Raw genomic sequence first — 16,990 nt, 5'->3', positions numbered from 1 at the left:
AGGCACAGAGAATGGTTGAGAAGAGACAGGAGCATAGTAGCTGGTGAAGTACAGACATATAGGCACACTAGCAGCTTTGCCAGTGAGTGCTGCCTGTGTGGTCTCAGCACATAGACATGGTGCACATAGCTTTCCATCATGCCACACCACAGGGGAACAAACGGGACTGATGCCAGCTGACAGACAAAAACCAGAGAAGTTGAGACGAGAGCCAACATTTAAAAGATCCCATTGAGTGGGGCTGGAGAAACAAGTCTGCAATTAAAAGCACTTGTTGCTCTTGCAGAGGACCCAGGATCAGCTCTCAGCACCCACGTGGTGGTTCACAACCATCTGTAAATCCAGCCCCAGGGGATCTGATGTCCCCTTCTGACCTCCAGCAGAATGGGCATACATGCAGGCAAAACACTCATACACATAAAACAAAACAAAACAAAACAAAAAAGAATCTACAATAATCTTTAACTGTTTTATTTTTTAAAAAACAAACAAGCAAAAAACAAAACGTTCAATAACTGATATAACTCAGAAATGGCCCAGTTAGAGTGGTCTTTGTAATGGCCATAAGCGGTCAGGACGGCTATTCTGTCTCAACCTGAACCCTCACTGAGACCACAGTCATCCTCTAATAATTGCCCTGCCCTACCAGGCGACACACTGTTCGACATTGACAGTGGGAGGAAGGCACCTCTCAATTCGCCACCCAGCCAGCACTACACCATTGTTTTCAACACGTTTGTGCTGATGCAACTCTTCAACGAAATCAACGCTCGGAAGATCCACGGTGAGAAGAACGTGTTTGCAGGCGTCTACCGCAACATCATTTTCTGCACTGTAGTTTTGGGCACATTCTTCTGCCAGGTAAGATTCTGTCTGGGCTTGGGATAGGGGTGCTGGGAGACAGAGGGCAGGAGCTTGGGAGCTAGGACTCTCTCTAGGTGCCCAAGATTAGGAGAGGGAGTTACGAGGACCAAGGCTAAGAGTAAACACCTTGGGGGTCTCAGTTGGCTTTCCTGGGTACCTCGTTTTTAGAACTGAGCCCACTCAGGTGCTCCAAGGCAAGGGAGCATGTCCCCTGCAAGTATGACTTAGAGAATTCTTTCATGACCTTTCTAAATGTGCAGAAGTTCCATATAGTGACCAAGAGAAGAGTCACTATCTCCTACCTCCTTCCCATGCCAGCACAGATGAAATGGCGTGTGTATAGTAGTGTAGTAGTGTATAGGTAGTGTAGGCTCCCAGTCCCCACCCTGGCCCTTTTGTTCTGAGTGAGTTTCTGATTGGAAATGCTGCACGATTCACAGAGGAGTGATGGGTTGGTACGTACACAGCTGCTGGGATAACCCTGCCTGGGCTCCTGGTATGAAAACGAGGATCAAGAGCACAGTTGCCTGGTAGTGGGAAGATGGGGTCCTTCCTTCTTGTGCCAGTTCCGACTAGTGAACCTAGTTAGAGGTTCACTAAGATACTTGTCTACAAAGGATTATGGGAAGGCCACACAACCGAAGAACATCTTCTTGGAGCTGGAGACAGCAACAGTTAAGAGGGGGCCAGAGTTTAAATTCCAGCACTCGGTATCACTTGACTCCTGATCACCTGTAATGCTACCTCCAGAGGATCTGACACTCTCTTCTGTCTTCTGTGGTACATGGATTAGGTTACAGACCCACACGTTGACACACACATGCCTCGCACGCGCTCGCACACACACACACACACACACACATGTTCCTCTTCTGCATGCCTTCTCTCTGTCACACACTAGCCTACATCACAGGAAGCCTCCAACTTTCTCTGTTCCTGCCAGACCGTATATTAATCGCTGTCATGATACTCATAGCCATCCATCACATGATTCCCATTTGAAGTGTTCTATGAAGATTGTATCTGTAGCCCTTCTCCACGTCTGCACTTCTTTCCTGTTCCACAAGAACATTAGGACTTGTGCCCCAAGAGCCCTGCAGGGGGCGCTGTGGCCCTAGCCACCCCGGAGGTCTTGGCCTCCCCGTGGCAGGCCGTGCTTTGCTGTGTTTCAGATCATGATTGTTGAACTGGGAGGGAAGCCCTTCAGCTGCACAAGCCTGACCATGGAGCAGTGGATGTGGTGTCTCTTTATAGGGATTGGAGAACTTTTGTGGGGTCAGGTGAGTGTGGGGTGCCCTCTACAGATCCCTAAAGCTGCAGACCCCAGCTCCTTGTTTCACCTGACCCAACCTTCCCCCTTCCCTCCATCACAGTTTCAAGTTCCTTCTGTCTTGGGGTGCCAGGCTGGAGTAACCATTGCCTTCACTTCAGAACTTAGGTTCTCTGTCCCCCATTCTTAGAGACTGAAAAAAAAAAAGCGTTTTGAAACAAAAGTGGAAATTTTCCATTAAAAAATAAACCTAAGGATCTTTAAAAAAAAAAAAAGGCAAAAGCAAAACGCAAAAAGCAAACGTCGTGCTGACGATGCCACAGTCTGACCCAGGGCTACTCCACTGCCGTGGTGCTGCTGTAGTTCAGAGCTTTCCCGCCTCTTCTCTGCTTCACGGTGGCTGGTTGAATGCCCAGCTCCCACTTGAGATAAATCAGTCCTACAGATGCTCCAGAGAGGAGGGTGACACTCGGATCAGCACAGCCTCTGGAAGCCGCTGGGGCTGGAATCACCCTTCTTCTCTTCACAAACTTTAGTAGCCATGGGCAAGTTCCTTAGCCAGTCCATTTATTAGGGATCTCCACATAGGATAACAGAGTGATCATTACTTGTTGTTAACTAGTGAACGATTATTGAACCAAAAACATGACAATACCTGTTATAAGTACTCAGTGAGTGTTAATACTAATTGCGACAATGTCATCGTAGCTTTGAGTTTCATCCTTCCCTTAATACCATGCTTAGTTCTGGCCTGGACTGTTCTCCGCAGATCTCAAGTCTATACTGAGAATCCCCTAGTGCCGCTTCCCAAGCTAAAAGCGGGATTAAGGAAGGGATGAAAGTCAGCTTAGCTAATTGTGTTCCAATTCGTGTCTCAGTCCCTCCACCCCACATGTACAACGCATTTCTCTCCCAGCTCGATTTGCCCTTGGCCCCATCTTCCTGATGTGTGCCTGCTTTATAGCTCTGTTCAGTTGTCTTAAAAAAGACAAAGATCCCACTGGGAAGGAAGAGTCAAGACGGAGACAGAGTGTGAGTGTAATGAAGTGGCTGGGAGATTACAGGAATCAAGTCCCCTTCTGTGTGTCCACAAATGCTGGCACCTTCCCAAGTGCAATCAACTGGAACAATGGGTTCATCTCCTGGGCAGCTTAGTGCTTCTTGGTGCTTCTCAGGTGGGAAAGGCTTGAGGCTTAGGAGCCTCCCAAGGGCCTGGCTCAGGCCAGCTAACATCTTTTCTTCTCCAATGTGGCTGTTGTCCCCTTTGGCTGTGACTGCTCTCAGGTCATCTCTGCAATACCTACCAAGTCTCTGAAGTTCCTGAAGGAGGCTGGCCACGGCAGTGACAAAGAGGACATCAGCAGGGATACTGAGGGAATGGACGAGATTGACCTTGCCGAGATGGAGCTTCGCCGAGGCCAGATCCTCTGGGTCCGTGGCCTGAACCGGATTCAGACTCAGGTACTCTGTGGTGGCCTGTCCTTACCCTGGGAGAAGAAGTCTCCCCATCCTGGGAAAGGGTAGGAAGGCAGTAATTCCTGGCAGTCAACACCTTTACCCCTTTCGTAAGGCTCACTGTTCAAGCGCAGCCTGTGTTCCTTAACTTCAGGGCCAACAGGGCCAGAGGTCTCTGGGGGATTCCTCTAGGAGGGACTAGTCGGCAGACTGGACCATGGGCCAACAGACTGGACCACGGTCCCCGAGTTCCTCAGCTGTGGTTAGCCCTTCAACCCATCGCCACCCCCACCCCAGGTTTGTCAGTGGAGATGTCTTCCCACATAAGGTCTATTCCAGTACCAGCCACGACCCCAAGATAGGGACTGTGTAGTCCCTTCCCTGCCCTGATGGAAGAACTAAGAGGCCCTGATTTTATAACACTGGAAGGAAAGCCAGCATCCCTGACTGGTCGAAGTGAGAGCTGTTATCTGGGGAGGTCTTTGTTAAAGAAGCTCACCTTCTTCCATTGTTCCACCTTGATGCAAGGCCTCTCTGGGGCATCTGATGATTAAGTAGCTATAAACAGCAGTCTCTCTGTGCCTGATATCTTTGGAAGAATTCAGACTGGCTTCCCAAAAAGGGAATTTCTGAAACAGAGTACAAGTGAGTCCCCTGCTTGTAGCCCTAACCCCATTTCCCCCGACTTCCATGCATCGCTACTGGGACAGCTTCGGAGACCCCTCAACCTTTTATGGTTTTAGTCCCAAGATTCCCAAACAAACCGTCAATTCCAAGATCTTGAGGGGACTGTCCTGAGCAAGACCTGTTTCTTCCCCCTAGTTGGCGAGAGATCAAAATATTTCACTTTCAAAAACTGGCCTTTGGCTGGTTTAGAAAATTGCCTGGCCAGCCTCCCCCTCCCCCATCCCCTTTAGTGTACAGGGAAGACAAGCTAATTCACATTTTAAACTGCTTACCTGGTAGGAACTGCCTCCCACCCACCCCCAACCCCCCAGGAAGACACCAGGTAGAAAATGGGCAAGATACAGGTCGTAAACCCTGGGCTCCTCTCCTCTTTTTCCTAGGAAGGGAACTGAATCCTGACTTACATATATCACCTCATGATAGCAAGTCCCCACCTCTGCCCACCCCCACCCCCACCCCCACTGAGTCCCTTGGGTGCCCGTAGAATTTAGCACCTTGACTTCCATCTCTTCAGGTCTGCTCCTTTCAAAATAACCTCTTTGCTTTTCTTCCCTTCAGGGTCCTCTTCTACTGTGTGTTTGCTTTTTTTTTTTTTTTAATATTTATTTATTTATTTTGGTTTTGTCCCTGTTTTTTTCCTGGCCAGGATCCCCTCCTTCCAGAGCCTCCTTGCTTCTTGCCAGTCTTCTTTCTGGGGAGCTGAGATTCATGGCTCTTCCTTTTCCTGCACTCCCAGTTTGCATCCCCTTTCCGTACCTCTCCGATCTCCACAGCACACATACCTTCAGGCATACCTCTTTCCCTGCTAGAATGGAAGGGAGCTGGGCCAGATTGACTTTAAAACCTAAATCTGAGGCCAACCATGTGGTGCACATCTAACAATCTTCAGGAGGCTGAGGTGGGAAGATTCCTAGTTAGGCCAGTCTGGGCTGTGTAGCTAGACCCTACCTCAAAAAAAAAAAAAAAAAAAACAAGCAAAAGCCTAAACAGCCTCCAACAGCAGCCTATTGAAGATGCCGCTGATAGGATCCATCCACAACATTGTAACTGGCACCTAACTGAGCAAATGAGACTGAGTGTGCTAACTGCATCTTCCATGTCCAAAGCCCTCCCACCCCCATCAGGAGGGATTTTGTTCAGTCTCAGGAGGATTCCAACAAAAGCCCTTACAGTCTGGCTGCTGGTCCCCAATTGCAACACGTGGGGTGGGAGATGTTGCCAAGTGACTGCCCAGTGCTGGCTGGGATTTCCCCCTTCCCCTGGCTCTAGGCATTTCCTCCCTTCACCTTTACCCTTTAGTTTGGGGGAGGAAAAAGCACTAGAAAGCAAACATTTGAAGAATTAAAGGGCTGGACTCTTAGAACAGTAAACTCAGAATGCAGTTTTCATTATGTAAGTTGGACCCTGTAACACTCTAAGCTCCTAGGAAGGAGCCTCTACCTTCTTAATGGGACTGAAATCCGCCCCCTAAGGGCAGCCCTCACCTCCTACAGCCTCAGCCAGCAGGCCACTGTGTGGGGAAGCATTTTTAGCTCATACTTGGTCTCCACCCCTAAGTATTTCATGGCTTCTCCAGAGGCTCTGTTTACAAGAACAGGAGTCTGACTCAGGAGAAACCTTCCTTCTGGGGATGCAGTCACAGAATCCCAATCGATCTCTGAAAGATAAAGGAATCCCTTTCTATTTGCTCCTTATTGCTTAGGAGTCAAGGAGAAGGGTGGTAGATTGATTAAGACCCCAGATCATTGCTTACTGCGGGAAAGCGATGATATTAATTGCCTCCATCCCTAAGAAGGAGAAAGCGGAAAGCCAGAAGGCTGCTGTGGTAGGCGGGTGGGGGAGAGTGGCAGCAGCGGCAGCCTCCCAGCGTCGCCAGCACCAGTCTGCCAGTGAAGGTCTCCAGTGCTTAAGTCATGAGTGAGTTTCAGAATTGTGCGTCATGTACCAGCAGAATCCTAAGCACCACTGCAGCTGGAGGAAGCGTCAAAAAAGACACCTCCTCCAAACCAAGCCACTCAACCTGGCAGTCTTTTCACCAAGGCCACTTGTGTGGACTGCTATACTGCCCATCTTCTTTACACACGTGTTAACTTCCTGGGAAATTTGCAAAAACAAACAAACAAACAAACAATTAGTTGACTTAGTTGGTGTAGAGGCTCTTGGGTCTTACATTTCACTAATATGTACTTAGTTTCTGGTATGTCAAATTGCATGCCTTATTTTTAATAGTACAGGTCAACATAATGAAAAAGCTACCTGTTACCATTGGGGAGAAGTTCTTTTGTGCCTGTCCATCCTAGGCTACAGGGGAAAAGGAAACCCAATCCTAGCTGGGTGTTTGAAAATCCATAGCAAATTGTTCCTTAAATGACAATGACAGTGTGGTTTGCAATTACTGCCCTCCCCCGCCCCACCCTCACCTGTTGCTCTGGGTTTAAGGGAATAGCTCTCTTGATCTCCTACCCCTCTCCCCAGCCCTCCTGACCCTGCCTTCCTCTTCCTTCTCTCTGACTGTGGAGCAAAGCTGTCTCACTCTCTGATTCTTTGCAGATTGACGTAATTAACAAATTCCAGACGGAAGCCCCCTTAAAGAGAGTCCGAGAGAACATGACTCAACACCTTGATGTAAAACTGGTTCCTAGCTCCTATTCCGCAGCAGTTGCATCACTCAGAACTTGCCCCTCCATCTCTTCTGCCATCTCTTCTGCAGTTACATCTCCTCCTGTGGGCAGTGAGTGAGAGTATGTTACAATGCATGATTTACTAAAGCGACCACAAGAGAGCACGTGGCATCCACTTTAACCAACCATGGTTACTAGTGCTTTTCGGGTCCCCCACCCACCCCTTTGATCTTTTGACTTAAGGGAAGAAAAGAAAAAAAAATTCTACCCTACCCCAGCTAAAACCAGGCTGGATACCCTGGTTTCATTTTATTGTTTTTTTTTTTAATGTTGGAAAGTTATTAACCTTAACTATTTTAAAGACGATAACCCTGTTTTCTGATTGTTCCTCTGCATTGCTCGCTGCTTCTTTCCTTGAGTTGCTTTGTTTTGTTTTTCTTTGTTTCACCCCGTCCTGCTTTGTTCCTCCCCTCCTCTTCTAACTCCGCCTCTTCAGATGTGACATTAATTCCACCCCCACCACCCCCCCCCACCACCCCCCCCCCGCACCCCACAGGACTAGGAACTCTGTGTACTTAGGGGTGAGGGAGCCTCTGCCCAGGGGATGCTTAGCCAGGGTCTGTCCTGATGGAGCCAGTACTGAACTGTTCACTGATAACAGTCTTTTTGGCTACCAGTGTACTGTTAGCTGGCAACAAAAGTTGTAACTTAGATTGGAAAGAGGAAGTCAGCTCAACGAGTGGTGTCTTACCTCTCAGAAATGACCTTAAATCAAACTCTAGTTCCAGAACCAATTAGCGCACATACAACCCAGCTGTCGGAGGCTAAGGCAGGAGGATTGTGAGTTTACGCCCTCCCCTCCCCACTTCTCATTGTTTCGTCTAGTTTGATTGTCCAGCTAGCCTTTGTATCATACTTTGCATATTCCGTTTTAGGAAACCCTGTCTGTCCAGGCTTAATTGGCACCTGTCCGGTTTTAACGTAGGACTTGCTGCTCCCTCTGGTAGATTATTAGACACTTGCTACTGCCTTCCTGTTTCTGGTCTATTTACCTTCCCAGAACGGGAGGCAGAGGGGAGACAGTCAGCACGGTTTCCAGTGAGGGAATGTCCTCTGTCATCACACATGTTACATACTTGAGTGTCCCATCCATCCCTTCCCACAACCAGCCCTGAGTTGCCAGTGGCCTGTGATCACATGACTGCCCAGGCTTCAATTTGTTTTTGCCTTTTAGCCACCCATAAAAGTTCTGGTAAGAGTTTTGAGTTGAGGGTGGGGTCAAAGTGATACCTGCTGTTTCTTGAGGCCCAAAGGCAGGCCTGAAGACACTAAAAAGTCTTACCCTGCAAAAACCTCTCCTTCTAGTCCTGCCACATTCCTCTACTAATCTCTTCTCTCTCTTAGTTCTGCCCTCCCTTTCTTTTTTTTTTTTCGAGACAGGGTTTCTCTGTGTAGCCCTAGCTGTCCTGGAACTCACTTTGTAGACCAGGCTGGCCTAGAACTCATAAATCCGCCTGCCCCTGCCTCCCGAGTGCTGGGATTAAAGGCGTGCGCCACCACGCCCAGCTCTTGCCCTCCCTTTCTAAGAGTCTTGCTGAATTGTTCATTCACATGTCTCTGGTAGAAAGAGCTGGCTGTCCTGGGGACTTAATGGCAGAGGACAGAGACCAGTGGGCTCAGAGGAACTGGTAAACCACATACCCTGTGCCCCTAAAAGTTTAGATCAAAGAAGAAATAGACCACACCTACTTTCTCCGGCACGCCCCTTCCCTGGAGACCCCAGGAGTTGCGGTTGTGTGTTTAACCCTCTCACCTGCTTTGCCATCCCAGTTTTAAATGACTCCGACTGTGCATCCGGATCTCCCCAAGTTCCCTGAGGCTTCCCTCTGGAAGGAAGTCCCATAGCTCTCTACCCCTAGCCTATGAAAGGGGAGTGGAAAAGTACAGTATTCCCATGGGGAAATGGCACCTTCATCAGACCAGCTAAGCTTCCAAGTGTGCTCCACACTCACCTGCTTTGGGTTCCCTCCCGGTGAACCCCTTTAATCAGCCCCTCAGGAAACATTTCCTGGCTAAGCAGGAAGCAGGTGATGCTTTTCCCATGTCTGCTCCAGCAGCCCTCCTCATCCCCACATACTGCTTACACACCGGATTCTGTGCTCCAGGCCCAGATCACAGTAAGTAATATAGTCACTGTGTGACTGGCTGTCCGGCAGCACATGATCTCTGAGCCAGTGTTGGAGTTGAGCATCTGGCACAACCCCCACCACTCTGTGCCTCACCCTTCCCCCACCCCTAGGCCAGGTGGTCCTCCCCAGTCCCCTGACTCCTTGCTTGGGCCTCCTTCCAGGTGGCTGGTTCCCCTTAGTGTCTAGAAGTCCTGAATCTATGTGGACAACTGTTCTTGCCTCCCCCAAAGGTGGCCCTATTTTCCCACCGGACCCCCCCTTTCTACTTTATCTCCTGTATTTGTTTGCCTATAAGAGGGTTGTTAATCACCCCAACAAGAGAGAGGACAAGCCCGCAAACATACTCCAGACCCTTCAATCCTAATTTTCAAAAATCAACTCTTTTCATAATGCACATATAATTGTTGCAATAAAATATCCAGTTAAAAACAAACAAATAAACAAACAAACAAAAAACTAGAAGCAAGAAGGTTTAAAGCTATAAAGGTCCCTGCCATCCTGTAGAACTCCGAAGAATGTAGAAATGGCAACATCAGGTGGCGGTATTCCTATGTACTAACCTACAGACTTTAATCCTGTCCCTTGGCCGGGGCATCTCTACCAGGGTTAAGGGAGAAGACTGAGTTTCAGCTCACTTAGTCTATCTTGTCTTGCTCAAATATATCAAGTATAGGTTACAGAAAACTTGGGACCACCCAAAGATTTGAGGGAGCTTCCATTCTGCCTGATCTTCTTACCCAGATCCGAACAGAGGCAACCTGACTGGTGAAATTCACCATCAGACGGCCAGTAGAACCACGGAAGGATGGAAAGCAGGCCCTCGCTGCTGTTCCTGAGGTTACATTTCTTATGTATGCTGCAGGGTTGAGCTTACAGTTGAGTGGCAGAGTCTCTTGCCTTCCAAGCCCTGAACACTCCAGTCATTGGGTGGGTCTGTAGCTATAGAGGAGAGAGGCCAGGGAGGGAAAGGCTTAGCCAGAGAAGAGAGAGCTACAGCTCTGATGGTGAGGCTTCTGTAGGCAGTATCTTTGAGGGATCTGTAAAATTATGAGAGGACCCAGGACAGGAAACCCAGCTGGTTTATTTGGCTGTTTGTGTGCGCTGCTACCTCCACGTTCTCGCTTCTTCCCTAGGGATGTATTTTTTGTTTAAACAGCAGAGGAATTAAAGAGACACTCTTACCACCCGGCATCCACTCCTCCTCCCTAACAATTTCTTTCGCATCAATCTTGTTTCTTTTCCAAGGAAGAATGGGTCTGAACCAGACTAGGATTGACCACTTCCCTCAATAGAAGACATCCTAGAGCCACCAGCTTTCCCTGGCCTCCACCCCTCCCCAACACTGCATCCCAGTCTACCAACCCAGATTCAAAGCCACACTTGAGTGACACAGTTCGGACATGTAGAATTAGCAAAGCAAAGCAGCAAACAACGAAAACACCCAAGGAGCTTATGCTTAGGATTAAGCAAAAGCTGCCCCCAGGATTCATCGCAGTCAGTCTTCCCTAGACCCCTGAGCCACCAAGTCCCTTCTTCTATGCAGTAGAAAGGAGGCTGACCAGGCAACATATTTGCCCATTTACTCAGGAACACTGCAAAGTGTCTCCGTCATTCTTTTCAACTGTCCCAGCAGAAAAGCCACTCATTTGAAGCCAGCCTCCTGGATCAGGTTCCTCTCCTGGTAACTCTGTATCTTCACACTAGGTCATGTTCCTCTTCACAATATGCAGGTGGCTGGGCAAAGCAGCATGAAGGTACACTTTGGGTCTGAGCAACGTTGCTGTGGATTGGGCGTGGGTGTGCAGTTGAAGGATGAACACCAGGCCTTCCTCAGTAGACAGGGAAAGGCTTCTTTTCATACCTGGGTTTTATCTGCATCTTCTAGGGAAAGGAGAGGCAGCCCTCCCTTCTGTGGGGGAGGGGACACAGCAGAGGCGGTGGGATGGAAAGGGATATGCATGGCTTCTGAATTACAGTTAGGGACTTTTAATTTCCCTGCATGCTGTGGAATGAAGATTGGCTTGTCTGCCTGTGCACAGTATCCATGGTCACTTGTCACTCAGTGTTTATCATGTGCAGTTTTCATGAACTTTGGCTGTTGAGGGGTTGAAACAGATAACAGAGCTGCTGTGTGTAATTTTCTCATCCCACATGCACAAGAAGAGGCCAGCCTCAATACAGAAAGTCACCTGTGTGAATTGCCTTTTAAGTTCTTCCATTAATGTCACCTTGTTCCAACATGCTGTCCTCTATCCAGAAGAACTAACCAATCAGTCCCTTGGTTTGTTTCATTTTAAGAGTGGATTCTTTTGGAATGCTGTTTGCTTTGTGCTACTTTTTGGAATGTAACCTTTGAGACATCCTCACCGACTGCCATCAGTCACTCCACGCCCTGTGCTTGAGATCCGAGGCGTGTGATGGTTTGGGTTGTTGAGCCATCATGTTTTATAGTTGGGGGCGGGAGTTGTTTCTCTTCTCAAACCACTAATTTTTTTTGTTGTTGTTCTCCATGCCAATTCTCACCTCTCTTCTCTTCTCATCCTCTTTCTCATTCTCCTGGTTATAGATCAGAGTCGTCAAACTGTTCCATAATAACCATGAAGTTGCTCATAAACCCAAGAATCGTAGCTCCATCCACACCTTCATGACCCAACCTGAATACCCCGCAGATGATGAATTGTCACAATCCTTCCTGGATATCCAAGAGGGCAATCCTGAATTGGTTTCTAAGGCGGGGACGAGTGTGCTCCTGTTGGATGGTGAAGCTGCTTCGCACGACAACATAAATAACAACGCCGTGGACTGCCACCAAGTGCAAATCGTTGCCTCCCATTCTGACAGCCCTCTGCCAAGCCTGGAGACACCGGTCTGAACTTCCATTCTCTGAGTCCCGCCCCTGCTCTCCCTGTTCCTCTTCTTCTGTCCCATCTGTATGTGACGGTGGGACTTGTCATTGTTGTGTCAGCTGCTCCTAAGTATGTGAGAACCCCCACCCGACCATGAAGAAGCAGGAGCACAGACCTACCTGGATTCAGTCAAACCCTGGGCAGGTAACGGTAGATCCACTCCTCAGGTGTACTCGCTGTCATTTTAAAGAGATGGTGGCAAACCTCTTGGCATCACCCAACCCAAAATCTCCACAGCACTCCCACATGCGCCACCACCTCCTCTTGACTCCAAAATTTTATCCAATGAGTTTCTGCCATTTACATTTACAAGCTAAGCTGTGGGCTCGGTGCAAGACAAATACCCTGGGTTTGTGTTTCAGTAGAGTGGTTTTTCTTAAAACATTTTTTTTTTCCTATTTTGAAAATGTGCACTCTAAGGCCTCCAGCTCTTTCTGCCCTTCATTCTGATGTCCCCTCAAGGTTCTTATATGGCTGATATCTCTCTCTCTCTCTCTCTCTCGGTAGTTATAAGAATGGAAAGGACATGGACAAGTTGAGCCAACTTTGACCCTTTCTGGCCCCAGTAGAACCTTTCATTCTGTTCTAGAGGCAGGCAGATTTCTTTGCTAAAAATGGTCTTTTTGGAGCAAATGAGCTGGTGAAATATTTCCCTATTCTTACCAGGTCAGCACCCACCTTCTGAATGTCTGTCTTCTTGGGTATATAGGGGTTTTGAAGTGCCACGGCAATCAGCCCTAACCATGGGGCTTGTGCATGTGGAATCTATAGTTTTTACCGTAGGCCTGAGCTTCCTTCTTGCCCAGGGAGGTAGCAGAAGAGTGAATGGGTCATGCCCCTGCCTCCTAGATGGTTGAGGAGCCTCAGAAGGACCAGGAGTCACTAAAGCAGACTTCTTTCAAGGGTTTTTGCCAAGGCTCTCCCAGGGCAGGAGCTTCTGGGAGAGGGTAGGGGGGATGAGTGTTAAGAAGTCTTGGGAAGGGCTAAAGAACCAGTCCTTCAGGATCTGAGAAACCTCCCTACACTTTGCCCCACATCATTTTCTGTCTCTAAGGAGGCCCCTAACTTCTGCAAACATTCTAATGTTGAAAATGCATAGCCACAAGAGGAGGCTCCCTGACAGCATGCTGGTTCAAGGAGCAAAAGGCTCTCCCTGGGAAGCCACCTCCTCCCACCCCCCACCACCACCCCCCACCCCCGTTTTCATGCACCCTCCTCCAGCGTCTCTACTGCTGCCCAGGGAAGTCTGTGCCTTTCTGCCCCAACACTGCCCAGAGCACCCTCTGCCCGCCCGCCTCTCAGGAGCTGGGAACTTCACCAAAAGGGACTTTGCCTTACTGGGACAAGGAGGAGGCCCAGTCCCAGGTGCTCCATGTGTATCTCCGCTGGGCTGATTTAAGCATTTTTGTGCAGGTGGATGGAATGTATGTCCCCAAGTCCCACCTCCTGTTAGGTCAGTGAAGCCTTCCTCCCTCTTTCCAGGGTAATGGGAATAAGAGGGTGCCTGAGGCTCATGAGAACAGCCAGGTTTCCGCTTGGGAAAGGAAAGTGAAATGAGCTTGCCCACTCTTCTTCTAGCGTTCTTCCTCCCACCCCACCTTTCCCCCACGCTCCCAGGGGAGGGTGAGTGTAGGGACAAACACCATCCCACACCCATTCCAGCATAATCCATCATTAGAGGAAGTAGGGAGAAGGCTTTGATTGGGATTTTGTAAAGCTTACACATTTCGGCAATCTTTCCTCTTTGGGGGGAAAGGTATCTCACTCAAGGTGTTGTTGTTCAACTATATATATTTAAGTACATTAGAAGATTGGATTCTGTCAACTCTTTTATTACCTCAGATTATTTTTAAAAAATAAGCCAATAACAAGTTTTGAAGGCCATTTTACCATCCTTGCTCCCAAACAATTCTGTGGTGCCTGACAGGTTAACTCCTGAGGGCTTGTGTCTACTTTTTCAAAGTCAACAGGTTTTTCTGTGTATGCGTGTTCTGTAGTTTCCATAGTAAGAGAGAAAATATAGAAATATTATGCAAAAAAATATAGTTTTCTTTAGGTCAGGAACTGACATTTATTAGTCAGCCATATATCTATATCTATATCTCTCTATATATATATATTGTTTAAAGAATTTCAAATAAAGTGCCACCATGTCACACCGTGGAGAGGAGCATCACCAGCTGTTTGGCATGACAGGTGACTCAGTATGTTTGTAATTGGTTAAAAACAACAACCAATATACTATACTTACTTTCTCCAAACAGCCATCTTTATATTTAGGGAAAAAATTTGTTGGGTTCTAGACTTTTTTAATATAAATTTTGTTGATACAGAATTGAATAAGTTCAAGTGTTTCTGTGCATATGTTTTTATATGTTTTTTTTTTCTATTCAGTTTCAGTAATCCAGGTGGCAGTGTGTAAATATGATATCAGTTATGACACTTTCCCCTAAATGGTGCTTCGGATTTGAAAGAGGTCAGATGGGGAGAGAGAATATATCCTAGAGCCTTCTTTTGATAAACCTGGATAGATAGGTAAGAACCTGCTGGTAGTGAAGGAAGCACCCACAAAGAGGCTCCTTAGCTGTGGGGCCACGGCAGGTGCTGCCGTGGAGGAGAGCCAGGCTTGTTGGTACTCAGGAGTGAGGATCAGTTGGGTTTCTGTTTCTTAAGAAATTAGTGGGCAGAGTAGTATCAATGATGGATGGTCTCTGCTAGTGAGCAAGGGTACTCCAATGTGGGGTCTACAGTTCTTTATGCTTCCTTCCCTTTCTCCTCCCCCCGGAGAGACCCCACTAGTGAGGTTCTGTGTATGACTCTGAGTTGTAACAACCTGCTGATACAGCAGAGAGGAGCCAGAGCTCCAAACTGGAAAAGATCAATGCAACAACAATGGCTACTTGTAGCTCCGGCTGACAGTCTCAGGACTAGGCCTTCTCAATAGTTCTTCCATGTCCTTTCCAGTACTTTTCCCATCCCAAAAGCTGTAGGAGAGACCAGCTAGAAACCCTCCGGACCCTTGGAAGTTCCTCGGGGTTGGATTTCTTTTTTGCCTTCAAGCTTTAGGGGAGAGTTGCAAAGATCAATCAGAGGGATTACCTCACTGCCAAAAACACAAGGGAACTTGAGTGTGCCCGAATCCTCGCCCAGACCCCGCTCTTTCTCCCCACTCCCCTCGCCTTACAGTTGAAGCTACCAGTGGCACCATTCCAGTCTGCACATCCAATCACTTTCTGCATCTAGGGTCCACCCCATGGCACTTAGGGGTGGGCACTTGCAATGCCTGCTGTTCTAAAGCCATTCCGGCCTCCTCCTCAGAATAGACCAGATACTCTCGGTCCCTTCCGTTTTAGCTCAGAGCCAGAACTTTTACCTTCCCAGTCTGCAGTTCGGCCTGCTGCCTCCTTTCTTCTTGGTTGGGAGAGGTGAAGGAAGGTGAGATTCCCTGCAACGGAATCGACCTTTGGCCCGTATTTTCTCCCTGTATGTATATATGCCATATGTAAATATGCCATATATGTGCCAACAAATTGTTCTACGCCATCTTTTCTAATCAGCATGCAGATAGGAATTTTGAGTTTCTTCTCAGTAACTAGTATAATGAGCACTGGTATTTTTGTACAAAACAAAAAGAAAAAAAAATTGACTTTTGTGGTCTGCATGACAGACATGTTATCAAAGCAATGTATACCCTAGCGTGTGTGGCCATAGTTTGCAGTTCAGCTGAGCAGTGCACCCAATCTGTATTTGCATTTGATATTATTTAAGCTCTATGTATAATGTTTTGCATGTATTTATATGGTTCTTGGGAGGGGGGATGCTAGAAACTGACAAATCTATACTGCAAATGTGTTATACAACTGACACGGGAAGAAAAGGAGTTTTAAAGGGGGTGACTTTTTGGAACCAATAAAGCTTTTTGCTGATGAACAGAAACCAATGCCATGCACTGAGAATAAAAACCCATGCCCACTTGTAATGTGCTATCGTCTGGGTCTGCATGTCTCCACTTTGGGGTCGCACCACCAGGGCTTGCTGGGGCTGAGAATGGCTTTCTCTTCACTACCTTTGGATCAAGCACAGGACCCAAGCTTGTCTCTTCCCATGATATGCCTCCTTCAGGCACTCATACTCCTGGGACTAAGCCTCGTTCCCCTGAAGAATCTGCTTTTCTCTGCACACTATGGTTAGAGTTGGGTAGAGTTCACAACCCAGGCCCTGGAAAGTTGTCCTGAGGCCTTGGGAAAGATGAGTAAGAGGTTCCAGGCACAGGTCCTCCTCTTTCTCATTCATGCCCTCCTCCCTGTCCCTCCTCCTCACTTTGCCCCCTCCCTTCCTAAAATGCCTTTTGACAAAGTTAATCCACCTTATAGTGACTGCCTGAAAAGGCAGACATTCTCCAAGGCTGGTTTAGACCCCAATTTCTGATCAAGGAAGATAGCCCATTACCCTCTGGACTGTCAATCTCTCAGATGATTACTTCTTGTAGCTCTCATCCCAAGTAAAAGATTGTTCCCTCTAGAAAAGGACCCTGTTGGGCTAGAGAGATGTCTCAGGGGTTAAGAGCACTGACTGCTCTTCCAGAGACCCTGAGTTCAATTTGCAACAACCACATGGTGGCTCACAACCATCTGTAATGGGATTTGATGCCCTCTTCTGGCGTGTCTGAAAATAGCTACAGTGTACTCACATCTATAAAATAAATAAATCTTTTTAAAAAGAAGACGAAGAAGAAGGAGGAGGAGGAGGAGGAGGAGGAGGAGGAGGAGGAGGAGGAAGAGGAGGAGGAGGAGGAGGAGGAGGAGGAAGAAGAAGAAGAAGAAGAAGAAGAAGAAGAAGAAGAAGAAGAAGAAGAAGGAAGAAAAGAAGGAGAAAGAGGAGAAGGAGGAGGAGAAGAAGAAGAAAAGAAGAAGAAGAAGAAGAAGAAGAAGAAGAAGAAGAAGAAGAAGAAGAAAGAATGGAAAAGAAAAAGAAGAAGAAAAAGAAAAGGACCCTGTC

The 16,990-nt window shown here is 47.7% G+C and overlaps 1 protein-coding gene across 13 annotated transcripts in view; it reads left to right on the top strand.

Moving 5' to 3' along the window:
- Positions 1-15,975, top strand: part of Atp2b4 (ATPase, Ca++ transporting, plasma membrane 4) — a 98,386-nt gene extending 82,411 nt beyond the window's left edge. For 3 of the 13 annotated variants that reach the window (XM_030255147.1, XM_006529726.3, XM_030255149.1), the window contains 4 exons: positions 650-861; positions 2,037-2,144; positions 3,419-3,595; positions 11,653-15,922. In XM_030255147.1, the coding sequence (XP_030111007.1) occupies positions 650-861; positions 2,037-2,144; positions 3,419-3,595; positions 11,653-11,958 (803 nt within the window). In that variant the 3' untranslated portion in view covers positions 11,959-15,922. Of the gene's footprint in view, positions 1-649; positions 862-2,036; positions 2,145-3,418; positions 3,596-6,826; positions 7,018-11,652 lie in introns of all 13 variants that reach the window. The other 10 variants (XM_006529723.3, NM_213616.4, XM_006529724.4 and 7 more) reach the window with 8 other exon arrangements.
- Positions 15,976-16,990: the final 1,015 nt, after the last annotated feature.

This window comes from Mus musculus, chromosome 1 (assembly GCF_000001635.26).
Source record: "Mus musculus strain C57BL/6J chromosome 1, GRCm38.p6 C57BL/6J".
Classification (NCBI taxonomy): Eukaryota; Metazoa; Chordata; class Mammalia; order Rodentia; family Muridae; genus Mus; species Mus musculus.
The sequence above is the reverse complement of the archived record's forward strand: the minus strand, read 5'-3'. Positions and strand labels throughout refer to the sequence as shown.